The sequence below is a fragment of the Oncorhynchus kisutch genome, linkage group LG11 (assembly GCF_002021735.2).
Source record: "Oncorhynchus kisutch isolate 150728-3 linkage group LG11, Okis_V2, whole genome shotgun sequence".
Classification (NCBI taxonomy): domain Eukaryota; kingdom Metazoa; phylum Chordata; class Actinopteri; order Salmoniformes; family Salmonidae; genus Oncorhynchus; species Oncorhynchus kisutch.
Genome location: NC_034184.2, coordinates 25,989,752 through 26,006,680, shown reverse-complemented (window position 1 = coordinate 26,006,680; position 16,929 = coordinate 25,989,752). Strand labels below are relative to the sequence as shown.

Here is a 16,929-nt window from a genome sequence, read left to right as displayed (position 1 = left end):
TGTATGTTGACCTCAGAGAGTGTATGATGAAGAGGTGGAGGAGCCAGTGCCAAAGGCTGAGACCTTGGAGAGACAACCTGAACTGGTAAATAATCTACCTGCTCCTTCCCGGGAATGTCGTTTTTTGTGATGTCACAGGTCTACACATAACATCTTAATTTCCTCCCTCGAGTTAATGTTAAATTCAATTCCCCCTCAGGAGAAGACTCGTGAGCAGAAGGAAGCTGAGCTTATCCCTAAGGTCCAGGAAGCAGTGAACTTCGGTCTGAGGGTGCTAGACTCTGCCTTTGAACAATTGGACATCAAAGCAGGAAACTCTGACTCGGAGGACGAGGAGGCCACAGACAGAGTGGAGCCAATACTAGAGCCCAAGGTGAGGGTGGAATCATCTGGAAACATACAGGATTACAGATGAAATTCAAGTTACTTATGCCTGCAGATATCATGTTAGGATTAATACTAGGGGTGTAATACGTGTATTCGTACCGAACCATTCGGTACAGGGACCTTGGTTTAGTCCTCACTGTGAATCAGAATTAATACATAAAGACCTAGGCCTACCTATTCCTTCCCTACCTAACCTATGCTATGTTGTATGCCTCTTGAGTAAATCTGATCTGAAAAAAAAAAATCACGCTATTCTGTTAAAACAACTAGAGTCTACGGGCACATTGTAATCAAAATGAATGTCTTAATTGGCGCATTTCAAACTGTCCTTTTGTGAGGCACAGCCGGAAACTTGTTCTGTATGATGGCTAATGGTGGGGTCGACAAACCAGGAGGATTCTCCATCGTTTCCAGTTTGGGAACGTTTTGGCCTAACAGTAGATTACAACGTTGATGGACAGAGAGAGTATGTCGCCACTGCTCAACGAGAATGGCATATGTAGCTGCCATCACCTCAAACATGTTGACACATTTATGCAAACTTCACCCCAGTATTCCTACTACCGGAGAAGAAAAAAAAAAAAAAAAAAATACAAATTTGTCTTCCCTCTGCATTCAAGCAGTTCTTCGCAGCTGATTCTGACCTGGCCAAAGAAATTACAAGGGCAATTAGGTATGTTAATAGCTGTGAATATGCGCCCATTCTTGGTGGTTGAGAAGAATAGGGGGTTTCACCTCGTGAAAGTGCTCTAGCCACATTACGAACTTTGCGCTCTTGCACCCATTTCATCAAACAGGTAGTACCCACTCTATATAAGAAAGCTAAAGCAGAAGTTGTCAAAGAATTGGCCAATGCCTCCAGTGTTCTGCTTACTACAGATGGATGGACCTCCAGGGCTTCAGAGAGCTACTTAACAGTAACAGCCCGTCACGTTACGCCTGAGTGGGAAATGTGAAGGACCGTGCTACAGACACAACCCCTTTATGAGAGTCACACAAGTGTGCATATTTTTCTCTTGGTTAGAAAACATTATAGCATAGGCCTATACAATGTCTGAGCAATGTTTACATATTGATTTCACACACATATTGCACTTTATTTTAGTGTTGTTGATGAGCAATCGTGTGTTTTCAGTTAAGAAAATACAACGTGTGGTATTCCTGATTGCTCTTATCAGGCATTATAAACTGGGTGGTTCGAGCCCTGAGTGCTGATTGGCTGACAGTGGTATATCAGACCGTATACCACGTATGACAAAACGTTTCTTGTTACTGTTCTAAATACGTTGGTAACCAGTTTATAATAGCAATAATTCACCTCAGGGGTTTGTGTTATATGACCAACATACCACAGCTCGAGTTTAAGAACAGCCCATAGTGGTATATTGGCTATATACCACACCCCCTGGTGCCTTATTGCTAAATTATGACTCCTAATCATACACTAAATGGCCAAAAGTATGTTAACACCGCTTCAAATTACTGGATTCGGCTACACCCTTTGCTGACAGGTGTATAAAATCAAGCACACCGCCATGCAATCTCCATAGACAAACATTGGCTCGTACTGAAGAGCTTAGTGCCTTTCAACATGGCACCGTCATAGGATGCCACCTTTCCAACTAGTCAGTTTGTAAAATTTCTGCACTGCTAGAGCTGCCCCGGTTAACTGTAAGTGCTGTTATTGTGAAGTGGAAACGTCTAGGAACACAATGCCAAGCGTCGGCTGGAGTGGTATAAAGCTCGCCGCCATTGGATTTTGGAGCAGTCAACCTGTTCTCTGGAGTGATCAATCTGGCATTCCAACTGACAAATCTGGGTTTGGCTGATGCCAGGACAACGCTACCTGCCGCAATGCATAGTCCCAACTGTAAAGTTAGGTGGAGGAGGAATAATGGTCTGGGGCTGTTTTTCATGGTTCGGGCTAGGCCCTGTAGTTCCAGTGAAGGGAAATCTTAATGCTACAGCAATGTTCCAACATCTTGTGGGAAGCCTTCCCAGAAGAGTGGAGGCTGTTAAGGCAGCAAAGGGGGGACTAACTCCATATATTGCCCATAAATTTGAAATGAAATGTTCTTGGCCATGTAGTGTATATGTAATCAGGAATACCAACACTTCGTGTTTTCGTAAGTCAACCAAAATTAACTACAGTAACTGTTGGAATTTCCGAAACCTAACCAATCCTTTCCCCCAAAACTGCAATACGTACTGAAATGTTGGTTTTGGTTAACTGTTACACCCCTAATTAATACCTATCCAGTACATCTAAGGCAGGATTGGCACTCCTCTTAGTCTGGTTCCTCTCAAGTTTTCTTCCCTGGCTAATCTTTCCTTGCCACTCTGCTTCTGATTTCTCTTTTGGGTCTAGGTCGTAATAACTACTTTGTGACAATTGTTGATGTAAAAGGGGTGTTTTTGAGGAACATTTGAATGGTTCTGCCCGTGTTGACCAATGTTATCTCTGTCTGCTTTCTCCTCCCTCTCTCTTTCTCCAACCCACCTCTCGCTGTGTCTGTAGGACCTGTATGTGGACAGGCCTTTACCGTATCTTATTGGCTCTCAACTTTTCATGGAGCAAGACGACGTAGGACTGGGAGACCTTTCCAGTGAAGGTAGGTCACTTCAACTCTTTTCTTAATATACTATTTCTACTGAAAGAAAGTTTGTATTTTCTTAGCATGTGTTTATATTGTTAGTGTCCAATACTCTCTTCCAAGCATTGTTTCTTGTGTAACATTAATGTTTCTCATGTATTTTTTCGTAATGAAAATAATTCTCTGCACACTCCGGATCAATGCACAATTTTCTATTTATTTAGGCTGCGCTTTTGGTCGGCAGACATTCATCAGAGCATACAAAACACATGACAGAGACCACATATAGGCAACGTGCGTCAATGCAATCAGACATGATGAGCAAAAGCTGTGTACACAAATGCCAGGAGGCACATCAGTAATCAGTTCTAGGAAAAGTCTGACTTCGAGACAGTTTATAATTTTTTCGTTTCAGTATATTTTTGACAGTTCATTTATTTGTATACCTTTTTACATAATGCATAAACCAATTTCTTTTTTTTCTTTTTTTTTAAGACCAGGAAAAGCCTCAGGCTAAAAAAAAGTCATAAATGACAGGAACCACATAAAGCCAGGGGTTAGGGGGAAACATATTAAAGCATGGCCCTCATGTCAAAATCATCAGTAAGCCCTGATGGATGTAAAGTACCAAGTGTTTGAGCCTGAAAGAGTTCCCTTTTGCACTGCGTTTTCTCAGTGTTTAAATCACATTTTATTTGTTACATGCTTTGTTAAACAGGTGTAGACTAACAGGGAAGTGCTTACTTGCCAACAATGCAGAGAGAAATAATAGAAAGTAAAACATATAATACATACACAATGAGTAATGGTAACTTGATTATATAGTGACAGATATTAAACAGTGGCAGCAGCGTTTGTGATGAAAAAAAAAAGAAGGTAAATGCAGCTAGTCCGGGTAGCTGTTTGGTTAACTATTTAACTAACTATTTAGCAGTCTTATGGCTTGAGGGTAAAAGCTGTTCAGGGTCCTGTTGGTTCCAGACTTGGTGCACTGGTACAGCTTGCCGTGCGCTAGCAGAGAGAACATTCTTTGACAAGGGTGGCTGGAGTCTTTGACAATTTTTAGGGTCTTCCTCTGACACCGGCTGGTATAGAGGTCCTAGATGGTAGGGAGCTCGGCCCCAGTAATGTACTAGACTGTATGCACTACCCTCTATTGGAGGGCAGTACTCAGATTTCCATACCGTGCCTGTGCCACCCTGGGATATACAGTAATAACGGTAGTGCACACAAGGGGCGCACTTTTATTTTGAAAAAGTGAATTTTTTAAATATATATACTTTACTTACTAGAATGCTCACAAAATGTTAACAAGTACTACGGAACCACCATAGTGGATGCTAGGTAAATGCTAATGAGCGCATACAAACATTCACTACTAAGACAGACAATCCAGCTAATGCAAGTATCTCAAAACGCAGTTTGCAGCATGCACAAAACAAATATTAGACAGCAGGGATCTTAATCCGAGAAGCTTGATCTTGCAAGCTAATGTTAGCCACTTAGCTAACATTAAAGGTTTTTTTCTGGTTGCGCAGCTGTAGATGAGGATTCTTTTATGAGGATCTGAGGGCCCCTGCCAAATATTTTCAGTCTCCTGAAGGGGAAGAGGTGTTGTCATGCCCTGCTCACGACTTAGTTGGTGTGTGCCGACCATGATAGACCCTTAGTTATATGCATACTGAGGAACTTGAAGCTCTCGACCCGCTCCACTACAGCCTCGTAGATGTGAATCTGTTTGTTGTAGTCCACGATCAGCTCCATTGTCTTGCTGATATTGAGGGAGAGGTTGTTGTTCTGGTACCACACCGTCGTCGGTGATCAGGCCTACCACCGTCTACAAACTTAAGGATGGTGTTGGAGTCGTGTGTGGCAAATCAGTCGTGGGTGAACAGGGAGTACAGGAGGGGACTAAGCACGCACCCCTGAGGGGCCCCCGTGTTGCGGGTCAGAGTGACGGATGTGTTGCTGCCTACCCACTACCTGGGGGCGGCTGTCAGGAAGTCAAGGATCCAGTTGCAGAAGGATGTGTCCAGTCCTAGGGTCCTTAGTTAATTGAGCTTGGAGGGCACAATTGTGTTGACTACAGCTCAGCATTCAATGAACAGCTTTTTACTTAGGTGTTCATCTTTTCCAAGTGGGAGAGGGCAGTGTGTAGTGCAATAGAGATTGTGTCATCTGAGCATCTGTTGTGGCAGTATGCGAATTGGAGTGGGTCCAGGGTGTCTAGGATGATGGTATTGATTTGAACCATGACCAGCCTTTCAAAGCATTTCATGGCTACAGATGTGAGTGCTATGGGGCAATAGTCATTTAGACAGGTTACCTTAGTGTTCTTGAGCATAGGGACTATGGTAGTCTGCTTGAAACATTTGTTGAAGTCAGAAGTTTACATACACCTTAGGCAATTACATTTAAAGTCAGTTTTTCACAATTCCTGACATTTAATCCTAGTAAAAATGACCTGTCGTAGGTTAGTTAGATCACCACTTTATTTTAAGAATGTGAAATGTCAGTGATGGTAGAGTGAATTATTTCAGCTTTTATTTCTTTCATCACATTCCCAGGTGGTCAGAAGTTTACATACACTCAATTAAATTTGGTAGCATTGCCTTTCAATTGTTTAGCTTGGGTCAAACGTTACAGGTAGCTTTCCACAAGCTTTCCACAACAAGTTGGGGGAATATTGGCCCATTCCTCCTGGCAGAGCTGGTGTAACTGAGTAAGACTTGTAGTCCTCCTTACTCACACATGCTTTTTCAGTTCTGCCCACAAATGTTGTATTGGATTGAGGTCAGGACTTCAGGACAATACCTTGACTTTGTTGTCCTTAAGCCATTTTTCCACAACTTTGGAAGTATGCTTGGGGTCATTGTCCATTTGGAAGACCCATTGGCGACCAAGCTTTAACTTCCTGACTGATGTCTTGAGATGTTGCTTCAATTTATCCACATAATCCCTCCCTCATGATGCCATCTGTTTTGTGAAGTGCACCAGTCAGCAAAGCACCCCCACAACATGATGCTGCCACCCCGTGCTTCACGGTTGGGATGATGTTCTTCAGCTTGCAAGCCTCCCTCTTTTTCCTCGAAACATAACAATGGTCATTATGGCCAAGCAGTTCTATTTTTGTTTCATCAGACCAGAGGACATTTCTCCAAAGAGTATGATCTTTGTCCCCATGTGCAGTTGCAAACCATAGTCTGGCTTTTTTTTGGAGCAGTGGCTTCTCCCATGCTGTGCGGCCTTTCAGGTTATGTCGATATAGGACTCGTTTTACTATGGATATAGATACTATTGTACCTGTTTCCTCCAGCATCTTCACAAGGTCCTTTGCTATTGTTCTGGGATTGATTTGCACTTTTCGGACCAAGGTATGTTCATCTCTACGAGACAGAACGCTTCTTCTTCCTGAGCGGTATGACAGCTGTGTGGTCCCATCGTGTTTATACTTGCGTACTATTGTTTGTACAGATGAATGTCGTGCTTTCAGGCGTTTGGAAATTGCTCCAAAGGATGAACCAGACTTGTGGAGGTCTACAATTAATTTGCTGAGGTCTTGGCTGATTTCTTTTGATTTTCCCATGATGTCAAGCAAAGAGGCACTGAGTTTGAAGGTAGGCCTTGAAATACATCCACAGGTACACCTCCAATTGACTCAAATTTGGTCAATTATCCTGTCAGAAGCTTCTAAAACCATGTCATCATTTTCTGGGGTTCTCCAAGCTGTTTAAAGGCACAGTCAACTTAGTGTATGTAAACTTCTGACCCACTGTAATTGTGTTACAGTGAATTATAAGTGAAATAATCTGTCTTTAAACAATTGTTGGGAAAATGACTTGTGTCATGGACAAAGTAGATGTCCTAATCAACTTGTCAAAACTAGTTTAACAAGAAATTTGTGGAGTGGATGAAACACTTAGGTTGGCGTCATTAAAACTAGTTTATGTAAACTTCCAACTTCAACTGTAGATGTTAGACTGGGTCAGGGAGAAATAAAATTGTCAGCGAATGCTCTGAGTACATGTCCTGGTAATCTGTATGGTCTTGCGGCCTTGTGAATGTTAACCTGTTTAACTTCTCTGGGATATGTGGGACACTAGCGCCCCACCTCAACAACAGCCAGTGAAATTGCAGGGCGCCAAATTCAAAACAACAGAAATCTCATAATTAAAATTCCTCAAACATACTAGTATTATACACCATTTTAAAAATTAACTTCTCGTTAATCCAACCATAGTGTCTGATTTCAAAAAGGCTTTAGGGCGAAAGACAGCTTGCGATTTATGTTTGGTCAGCGCGTAGTCACAGAAAAACATACTGCCATTTTCCAAAGAAGGAGAGGTGTCGCAAAACTCAGAAATAGTGTTCTAAATATTCACCTACCTTTGATCTTCATTGGAATACACTCCCAGGAATCCCAGTTCCACAATAAATGTTTGTTTTTGTTCCATAAAGTCCATAATTTGTCCAAATACCTTCTTTTTGTTTGCGCGTTTAGTTCACAAATCCAAATTCACACGGCACAGGCACTTAGTTCAGCCGACAGTTCCATTACAGTTCGTAAAAACATGTCAAACAATGTATAGAATCAATCTTTAGGATGTTTTTATCATAAATCTTCAATAATGTTTCAACCGGGCAATTCCTTTGTCTTTAGAAAGGAAAAGGAACGCAGCTACCTCTCACGGTCGCGCGCCTGACTGAGCTCATGGTATTCTGCCAGACACCTGGTTGAAACAGCTCTTATTCTCTCCCCCTTCACAGTGGAAGCCTGAAACAAGGTTCTACAGACTGTTAACATCTAGTGGAAGCCTTAGTAAGTGTAATATGACCCCATAGACTGTATATTGGATAGGCAATGACTCAGATTTCTCACTTCCTGGTTGGATTTCTTCTTAGGTTTTTGCCTGCCGTATGAGTTCTGTTATACTCACAGACATCATTCAAACAGTTTTAGAAACTGAAACAGTTTTCTATCCATATCTAATTATATGAATATTCTAGCTTTTGGGCCTGAGTAGCAGGCAGTTTACTCTGGGCACCTTATTCAGCCAAGCTACTCAATACTGCCCCCCAGTCCCAAATAAGTTAATGGTCTTACCTACATTGGCTTGATCACAAAGTCGTACGGAACAGCTGGTGCTGTCATGCGTGGTTCAGCGTTGCTTTCCTCAAAGTGAGCATAGAAAGCATTTATCTCGTCACATAGGTTTGCGTAACTGGGCAGCTCGTGGGTGTGTTTCCCTGTAATCCACAATCGACGAGCGTCAGAGCCGTTCTTAGTCCTGTATTGATGCTTTTCTTGTTTGATGGTTCGTTGACGGCGTCATGGGATTTCTTATAAGCATGCGGATTAGTTTCCTGCTCCTTGATAGCGGCAGCGCTATCTCCTCTCCGTGAAAGTTAAACTTTTTTAATACCCTGAAAACGTAAAGACACTGAACATTTTCTTCAAGTGGCAGGCAACAGGGTAATTGTCATCATTATGCCTTATACTGCTCTTATGCTCACTAATTCTTTGCTTAAAGGGATACTTCAGGATTTTGGCAATGAAGCCCTTTGTCTACTTTCTCAAAGTCAGATGAACTCGTCAATAAAAATGTTATGGCCATATCACATGGGCAACGTAAGATGCAATTAACATTCATAGTGTTACATGTAATAAAGCCCTTAACGTTAAACCTTTTACCAGCCCGAGGGTGTCTAAAGTCAGGATTTTTTACTTTACTCTGTGCGCAATTGCCACAGGGATGATTGCCATTTCTGAAAGGCGCAAGGAGGGTTTGTTTGGAGCTAATGTTTGCTCTAGCAAGTTTTTATTGCTGAAGTTTGAACATAGTTTATAAACAATATTTGGCTCCGGGTAGGATCAGATGTAAGTAGATGCCAGTGCTGCATCACAGAATGTTTGATCATTTTTGCTTTAGGGGTACATGTGGTTCTACATGTAACAGAGCAGTTTTCACACTTTTGCCCAGCAACTCTTGGAACAGTTTGGAGAGCATCACAATACGCTTCCTCCACGTACTGGGAAGTAGGGGTTGGAAATGAAAATTGTATTGTTTTTTTTGTTCCGTTCCACAGGTCCGACCAGTAAAATAAAGTTCTGAACCAGTTAAAACCCCCAAAAAGTACTGGTTTATATCGTTCCTTTTTAAACCTCTGAAATCATACTTTTTTACATTTAGCTCAACATTAAATGACTTCCCCAATCATGCAGTGCTGATAGAGCAGCTTGCTATGGAGCAGGCAAGCTATAGCTCAGTGAGATGTTTAAATGCGTGATGGAAAGACAACTATATAGGGTGCAGTTTTGCGGATGGGTGGAGGAGGAGCGGAGCCTTAGATTGAATCGCTTGGGTTCTTGTGATGACATGCATTATCTGAATTAGGCCTGTAATTATACATACGGAGGAGGGCTTCTATGGAAGAACTTTGAATGTCTTCGAACTTTAAAGTTTGCTTAGCTAGCAAACAATCTTGTGCGTGAAGAGCAGCACCAGAATTAATAACACCTTTTAATTTTTTTGTAGTTAATAAATCCAATGCGATAAATATAGTATCCCTAACTAGCTTTGAAAAGTTAATCCATTCTTCTCGAATCATGCTTGTAACGTCAGTAGGCTACAGCTCTGCTTCGGAGGGGCACGCACACTTCAAAGATTCTCAGCTGGCAGCCAGACACTGGAAGGTGTTACTGATTGACAGAGGGAGGGCTTTGTATAGGTGCTTTGGTTCTGTTTTTTTGTGTGTCTCCCAAAAAAATGCCCGCAACGTAAAATAACTTTAACTGGTTCCCATACTTTTAAATTAACTTATGTTTCAAGATAAGTATAGATCACTTTCATTCCCGGTTCTGATTTTGTTCCCTGAAAAATGTTATTTTCCGATTTTCGTTTCTCTTCCCAGAACTGGTTCCAACCCCTGCTGGGAAGAGTAACCTCTGTCATGTATTTTTTGTGAAACTGTTTTTTTTAAATATTTTTTTTAACTATACAGAAATATCAATCGACAGCGATCGGGACAGTGTTATCGACAGCGAAGATGGCAAAGATGCTGATGTAAGACTTTTTTTCTCTACTCATCCAGAAAGAAACAGATGTTTTTTAGAGAGTGAAGTTGGCATAATTTTAAATCTTGATCCAAACGAGGTGAGAATACAGAATTCTATTTGATTCAGATAATTGTAATATCCCTGTGGTGTTTGTGAACAGCAGTCAGACGAAGACTTTGACCAGGACGAGGAGGGGCCAAGCAGCATTAAGAAGGTGAGGACAATTTCACTCTTGACTGTGAGGGTCAACGTTCAAACCCAGAGTTGGTGGATATCTTTGCGATAACAATAACACACGCACAGGATCAAATCAAATCAAATTTATTTATATAGCCCTTCGTACATCAGCTGATATCTCAAAGTGCTTTACAGAAACCCAGCCTAAAACCCCAAACAGCAAGCAATGCAGGTGTAGAAGCACGGTGGCTAGGAAAAACTCCCTAGAAAGGCCAAACCTAGGAAGAAACCTAGAGAGGAACCAGGCTATGTGGGGTGGCCAGTCCTCTTCTGGCTGTGCCGGGTGGAGATTATAACAGAACATGGCCAAGATGTTCAAATGTTCATAAATGACCAGCATGGTCGAATAATAAGGCAGAACAGTTGAAACTGGAGCAGCAGCACGGCCAGGTGGACTGGGGACAGCAAGGAGTCATCATGTCAGGTAGTCCTGAGGCATGGTCCTAGGGCTCAGGTCCTTCAAGAGAAAGAAAGAGAAAGAGAGAGAGAATTATAGAGAGCATACTTAAATTCACACAGGACACCGGATAGGACAGGAGAGGGACTCCAGATATAACAAACTGACCCTAGCCCCCCGACACATAAACTACTGCAGCATAAATACTGGAGGCTGAGACAGGGGGGGTCAGGAGACACTGTGGCCCCATCCGAGGACACCCCCGGACAGGGCCGAACAGGAAGGATATAACCCCACCCACTTTGCCAAAGCACAGCCCCCACACCACTAGGATTGTATCTCTGTGAACAATTCTGACAAGGGATGATTAGGGTATTTGCCAATTTAATCAAAGACGAAACAACAGAAAAGTGTGCACTGGACCTACACTGGACACTGGCCATAAGAATGCTATTGTTTATGGTGACAATGGTAATGATGACATTTTAATCATTTAGAAGATGCTCTTATCTTAGTCAGGAATGTAAATGCAATTTGCAACAGCATGGATGACATTGAATGATTTCCTCTGCAGAAGTCATCCATGTTGAGTGATGACGACGAGGGGGAAGAATCAGACATATTCGGAGAATCGGACAAAGATGACGACGACGATGATGAGTGCATAACGGTATGCTTGTGATTAAAGTTTACTGCTGGATAATGATACTAACATTATTACAAACAGGTCATTTATTAAATATTACAACCTTTATTTATCCAGGTAAGTCAACATTGCTAATACTTTATATGTATGACTTAAGTGAATAAAACATGTTAGTTAATTGCATGTTTACATGTCCCCTTGCATGAATATTACATGTTCTATTCCACCTCTCTTTTATGTAAGTCTTTGTGTCACATTCAGAACACAGGACCATCATCCTTTGCCGATGAGCTGGCCGCCAGAATCAAAGGGGAACCTATCAGCAAGCCGGAGGGAGATCGCACATGTAAGTTGACTTGATATAACCTGCATGGCTGCAGAGAGAGAGTGCTTTCCCTGTGCTGCTGACTACTATTTGTCTGATCATACAGGAGTCATAAAGGTCCAGTGCGCACACGTTTTAAAAATATTTATGATATATCATGGGGTAGTTCCCGCAGCTATGATCTGTATTTCAAACTGTTCAACACTAAAATTGGGCAGTATCCAGATTTTCATACCGTTTCTGTACCATACAATATTACTGAATGTAACATATAAAAATGTATTTTATTTTTTAATTTTAATGCACAAAACAATTTAGGCAACAGGAGGGGATTGAAAGTCTCTGTAACCAATAAGCTTCATCTTGACATCTAGCCACTTATCTAGCAATTCAAATGCATAGCTGGAGCCCTGAGATGGATATAATTTATTTGACACATCTTAGATTTCCTATAGTTCTACTTTCTTATAGATTTAAGCAATGGCGTATATTCCGCCCTATACCCGCGAAGTCGAATTTGAATGATTTTAGGGGCAAGGCCATCTGCCAGGGCTATAGAGACTCTACCTGTTGGAAAATTTTATTTTGACCTGTCCTGTTTGTAGGATATGGTGTGTTAACATGTTAATTCATATTCACATCGAAGCACATTGCTATTTGATAGGGCGCCAGAGGCTGTAGACACTCTACTTGTTGGAAAATTGACGGAGCTTTGGTGGAGTGCCGCTGCGCTGCGTCTCTCCAACAGCAGCAGTGGAGAGGCGCTCTGGCATGGACAAGATAGATATTGTGCACCCGTCTTCGTCAAAGTGGGTGCGTCTTGGTCAGTTTAGCTCGGAAAATACTGCCCTTGTCAATCTGCCGCTCTAATCCTGCCTGATGGGCGCCCCTCCAGTGTGTTTCTGCTATCGATAACTTATTGCCTTGCCCACTTGTTTTCTTTTTATGTCAGATGGTCCAGCATCATCCTCAGACAATTGCTTCAATTTTTGTTGTAATTCTCAATTCATGCTTAAAATACAGGATAAAATCTTGCTATGTTATGTGATTGAATAAAACACCAGGCCCTAATTTGTATACAGAAACCGTTTGTCACACCTAAAGTCAATCATCTTTCCTCCCTGTTTGAATCGTATCATCACTGTTTGCTCCATATAGACTTGAAGATGTGTTTTCAGTTTATGTAGGCCATACATCAAATGTGATGCCATACAGCTGAACATGTTTGTCTTTGCGAATTACAAGAGTACATAGATGTTTCACTTCATATTATTGTTCTGCATATGCATGCTCATGTTTCCTTTCCCATGTCACCTCTATGAAGCATTATCGTCTGCCTCTAAGAAGAAGAGTAAAACAAAGAAAGAGCCCAAGACTGAGAGGCCACAGGGTAGGACATTCACTCACTCACTTATGTAAAGGAGGGTTTCCGTTACTTTGCATCGTGAACAAGCACCTAATCTCACACTCCATGCATCCAATTACACTGAGTATACCAAACATTAGGAACACTTTCCTAATATTGTGTTTCTCCCCCCCTTGCCCTCATTCATCGTGGCATGGACTCGACAAGGTGACAAAAGTGTTCCACAGGGATGCTGGCTCATGTTGACTCCAATGCCTGGTACCAACTGGCAAACCCTGTTCAAAGGCACTTAAACACTTTGTCTTGCCCATTCACCCTCTGAATGGCTTAAAAATCCTTCTTTAACCTGTCTCCTCCCTTTCATCTATACTGAATTTAATTGGATTTAACTAGTGACATCAATAAGGGATCATAGCTTTTGTCTGGATACACCTGTTTAGTCTGTCATGGAAAGAGCAGGTGTTCTGAATGTTTGTTCACTCAGTGTATATTGTCCCTGCTAAGCTAACACTTCAGTCAGAACATCAGTGGAGGTATTCTAGCTTCAAAGTAACTGAATTGGATGTAATTTTATAATAAAATGACTATTTTTTTATATCTATATATTTCTTGTAGACAAAAGACCTTATTGTTTGTTGTTGTAGCTATTGAAGATGAGAGTGAGGAGTTGTTTGGGCCGCCGAAGATGGAGGACGAAGACTTCTCTCCGTTCGGAGGGAAAGGAGGCCTCTTCAGTGGAGGAAGAGGGCTGTTTGATGATGATGATGAAGTATGCTCACCTGAATGCCTTTTTGTAGCTTCCATATCTTAATTTTTAAATGTGACTTACCAATTGTAATTTCATTTAATATGATAGAACAAAATCTATATGGCCTGTTAAAGGCTCCCAAAGAGTGTGTATGTGTGTGTGTGTGTGTCTGAATCCATAGCAGACCTAATGATATGTTTGTTGTCCAGGGGGATCTGTTCTCTGATGCACCGAAACAGCCTGTAGCAGAGGAGAAGACCAGGAACACAGCTCACGCCACAGGTAATAATGGTCCTACAACTAACATTTGAACTTGCCCAACAAGACCGTTTTTATTTAGGGCACTTTGTAGCAAAATGTTTTGTAAACCAACATTTCTTGTTGGGCAAGTTCAAATAGTAGCTTCCCTTTTCTCTCAGTTTGGGCATGTTATTAGTTGAGAATGTTGTTAATTTTGTACAATGGCTGTGGTCACGGTGTCTAATTTAGTTGTCGTGGGTTACCGTCTTAATTTTTAGATGCTTTTTCCTAGACAGTATTGAGACTTGGACCTGTTTACAGAACTTGTATTTCTCTTATGTTTCTGCCAGAACCTGTCAAGTCTGCTAAGAAGATTCCTTCAGTGGCTGTGTCAATATTCCCAGGTAACAGAAACATGCCCCAAGGACAGCAAAGGCCTTTCAAAGATGACATTGATTATAACATAGTAATAACTGTCTAACAATTTTGGGGGGCTTGAGGACATTATGCCTCTACAGATTCACTCTTACCCTTTTGAAATGGAAATTAAATTTGTTCAATTCAAACTAAATACTGCTACATAACATGACTACACACAGTACATGTTGACATTTCTGTAATGGTATTGAGAAGATCATCCTCTGAATCTATCCTGTCGTCTTTTCCCATAGAGAACAGCTTGTTTGGCATTCCCAATAACTCTGAATCAGTGGAGGGCAGAGAGAACGGCAGTCTAGCCAAATCCAACAAGACTCAGACATCAGCCCCTAGAAAGACCTCTTTAGGGGGAGGAGGAGGGGGGCTGTTCGATGATGATGAAGAGGATGACTTCTTCACTGGCAAAAGCCTTAAGAAGTCCAGCTCAGGTAGGTTACTGTTTGACTGACTTATCTCTTTAGCACGTTGGGTGAGATCCGAACTTGAAATCAACGATTGTAAAATATCAGTGAAAATCGCAAGTACATAATTTACTCTTAGGCATGTGAATCTCAAGTTAGGAGTCAGCCTATTTTCACCCTATTTTCATTCATTCAATGAGTTTCACATCTAACATTTTGGCTCACTACATTTACATTTTAGTCATTTAGCAGATGCTCTTATCCAGAGCAACTTAGTTAGTGCATTCGTCTTAAGATAGGTATGTGGGACAACCACATATCTCAGTCATAGTAAGTACATTTTTCCTCAAAGTAGCTATCAACAAAGTCTGAGCTAGTAAGTAGGAAAAAAGTAAAGTGCGAGTGTTAGTTCACATAAGGCCTTTGGGAGGGACCGGAGGTGGCAGAATGGAGTACTCTGGTTGGGGTGTAGGTTTTGAGCTTAGCGAGCTTCGAATGGAAGCCAGTGGAGTGTGCGGAGGAGGGGAGTGACATGGGAGAACTTAAGAAGGTTGAACACCAGGCGGGCTGCAGAATTTTGGATAATTTGTAGGGGTTTGATGGCATAAGCAGGGATCCCAGCCAACAGCTCGTTGCAGTAGTCCAGACAGGAGATGACATGTGCCTGGATTAGGACCTGCGCCGCTTCCTATGTGAGGCAGGGTCGTACATTACAGATGTTGTAGAGCATGAACCTGCAGGAGTGAGTCACTGCTTTGATATTTGCAGAGAACCGTGGCGTTGTCAACAGTGATGGAGAGTTCTTGGAGCGGGCAGGCCTTCCCTGGATAGAAGAGCAGCTCTGTCTTGTTGAGCTTGAGGTAGTGGGTAGACCTCCAAGATGAGATATCTGCCAGGCACACAGAGATGTGTGTCGCCACCTGGGTGTCAGAAGAGGGGAAAGGAGCAAAGTATCACCCACATAGAAATGATAGGAGAGACCATGTAAGGATATGATGGTGCCGAGTGACTTCGTGTATAGAGAGAAGAGGAGAGAGCCTAGATCTGAGCCCTGGGGGACACCAGTAGTGAGAGTACGTGGTGCAGGATAGGAACTGCCTGGCAGGTGGGATTCTATCCACGGGTGTGCAGAGTCTGAGAAACCCAGCCCTGAGAGGGTGGAGAGGAGGATATGATAGTTCAGTGTCGAAGACAGTGGCTAGATCTAGGAGGATGAAAACAGAGGAGAGGGTAAGCTTTGGCAGTGCAGAGAGCCACTGTGACACAGAGGAGAGCTGTCTCTGAGTGACCCCTCTTGAAGCCTGGTTTGGGTCAAGAAGATCGTTCTGAGAGGAATAGCGAGAGAGTTGGTCAGAGACAGCACGCTCAAGTGTTTTTGAAAGAAAAGTAAGAAGTGATATCGATCTGTAGTGTTGGTTTCTTGAGTGGATCGACTCTTGACATTTTGAAGTCAGAGGGGACGCAGCCAGTGGTCAGGGATCAGGGAAGTTAGGAATGGGAGAAGGTCTCCAGAGATGGTCTGGAAGAGGGGATGGGGTCAAGCGGGAAGGTTCTTGGGCAGCCAGACTAAACTAGTCTCAGGATTTAATCTGGAAATGGGAGAAAGCGGTCAAGGCATAGGGTAGTTCTGTGGGAGTGGGGCCAGTGGACTCAATAGGCTGAGCGAATGATGAGGATTAAGGAGGGATGAGAAGGTGGAAAATAATTTCATAGGGTTAGAGGCAGAAGCTTGACATTTAGAGTGATAGAAAGTGGTTTTAGCAGAGGATACAGAGGAAGAGAACGTAGAGGGGAGGGAGTGAAAAAATGATGGGTCCCCCGGAAGTTTCTGTACGCTTGCAATGAGCCATGGAACAGGAGGCGAGGGCCGAGACGGAAGGAAAGGGGACAGTGCGAGTCATAGGATGTGGAAAGGGAGGAGAGGAGGGTCAAAGAGGCAGAATCAGGAGAACTGAGGGAGAAGGATTTAGCAGAAGGGAGAGAATATTACGTCGGCGCATGACAATCTGGGTAGGGTCTGAGTGGGTAGGATTGGAGGAGAGGGAGACAGAAAAGGAAACGAAGTAGTGATAAGAGACCTGGGGGGGGGGCAG

The 16,929-nt window shown here is 42.5% G+C and overlaps 1 protein-coding gene across 22 annotated transcripts in view; it reads left to right on the top strand.

Moving 5' to 3' along the window:
- Window positions 1-16,929, top strand: part of washc2c (WASH complex subunit 2C) — a 35,817-nt gene that overhangs the window by 2,176 nt on the left and 16,712 nt on the right. For 9 of the 22 annotated variants that reach the window (XM_031835515.1, XM_031835504.1, XM_031835507.1 and 6 more), the window contains exons 4-15: window positions 17-85; window positions 200-373; window positions 2,906-2,999; window positions 9,984-10,045; window positions 10,199-10,252; window positions 11,247-11,342; window positions 11,580-11,664; window positions 12,968-13,033; window positions 13,654-13,778; window positions 13,967-14,039; window positions 14,348-14,401; window positions 14,669-14,863. In XM_031835515.1, the coding sequence (XP_031691375.1) occupies window positions 17-85; window positions 200-373; window positions 2,906-2,999; window positions 9,984-10,045; window positions 10,199-10,252; window positions 11,247-11,342; window positions 11,580-11,664; window positions 12,968-13,033; window positions 13,654-13,778; window positions 13,967-14,039; window positions 14,348-14,401; window positions 14,669-14,863 (1,147 nt within the window). Of the gene's footprint in view, window positions 1-16; window positions 86-199; window positions 374-2,905; window positions 3,000-9,983; window positions 10,046-10,198; window positions 10,253-11,246; window positions 11,343-11,561; window positions 11,665-12,967; window positions 13,034-13,653; window positions 13,779-13,966; window positions 14,040-14,347; window positions 14,402-14,668; window positions 14,864-16,929 lie in introns of all 22 variants that reach the window. The other 13 variants (XM_031835510.1, XM_020495377.2, XM_031835511.1 and 10 more) reach the window with 5 other exon arrangements.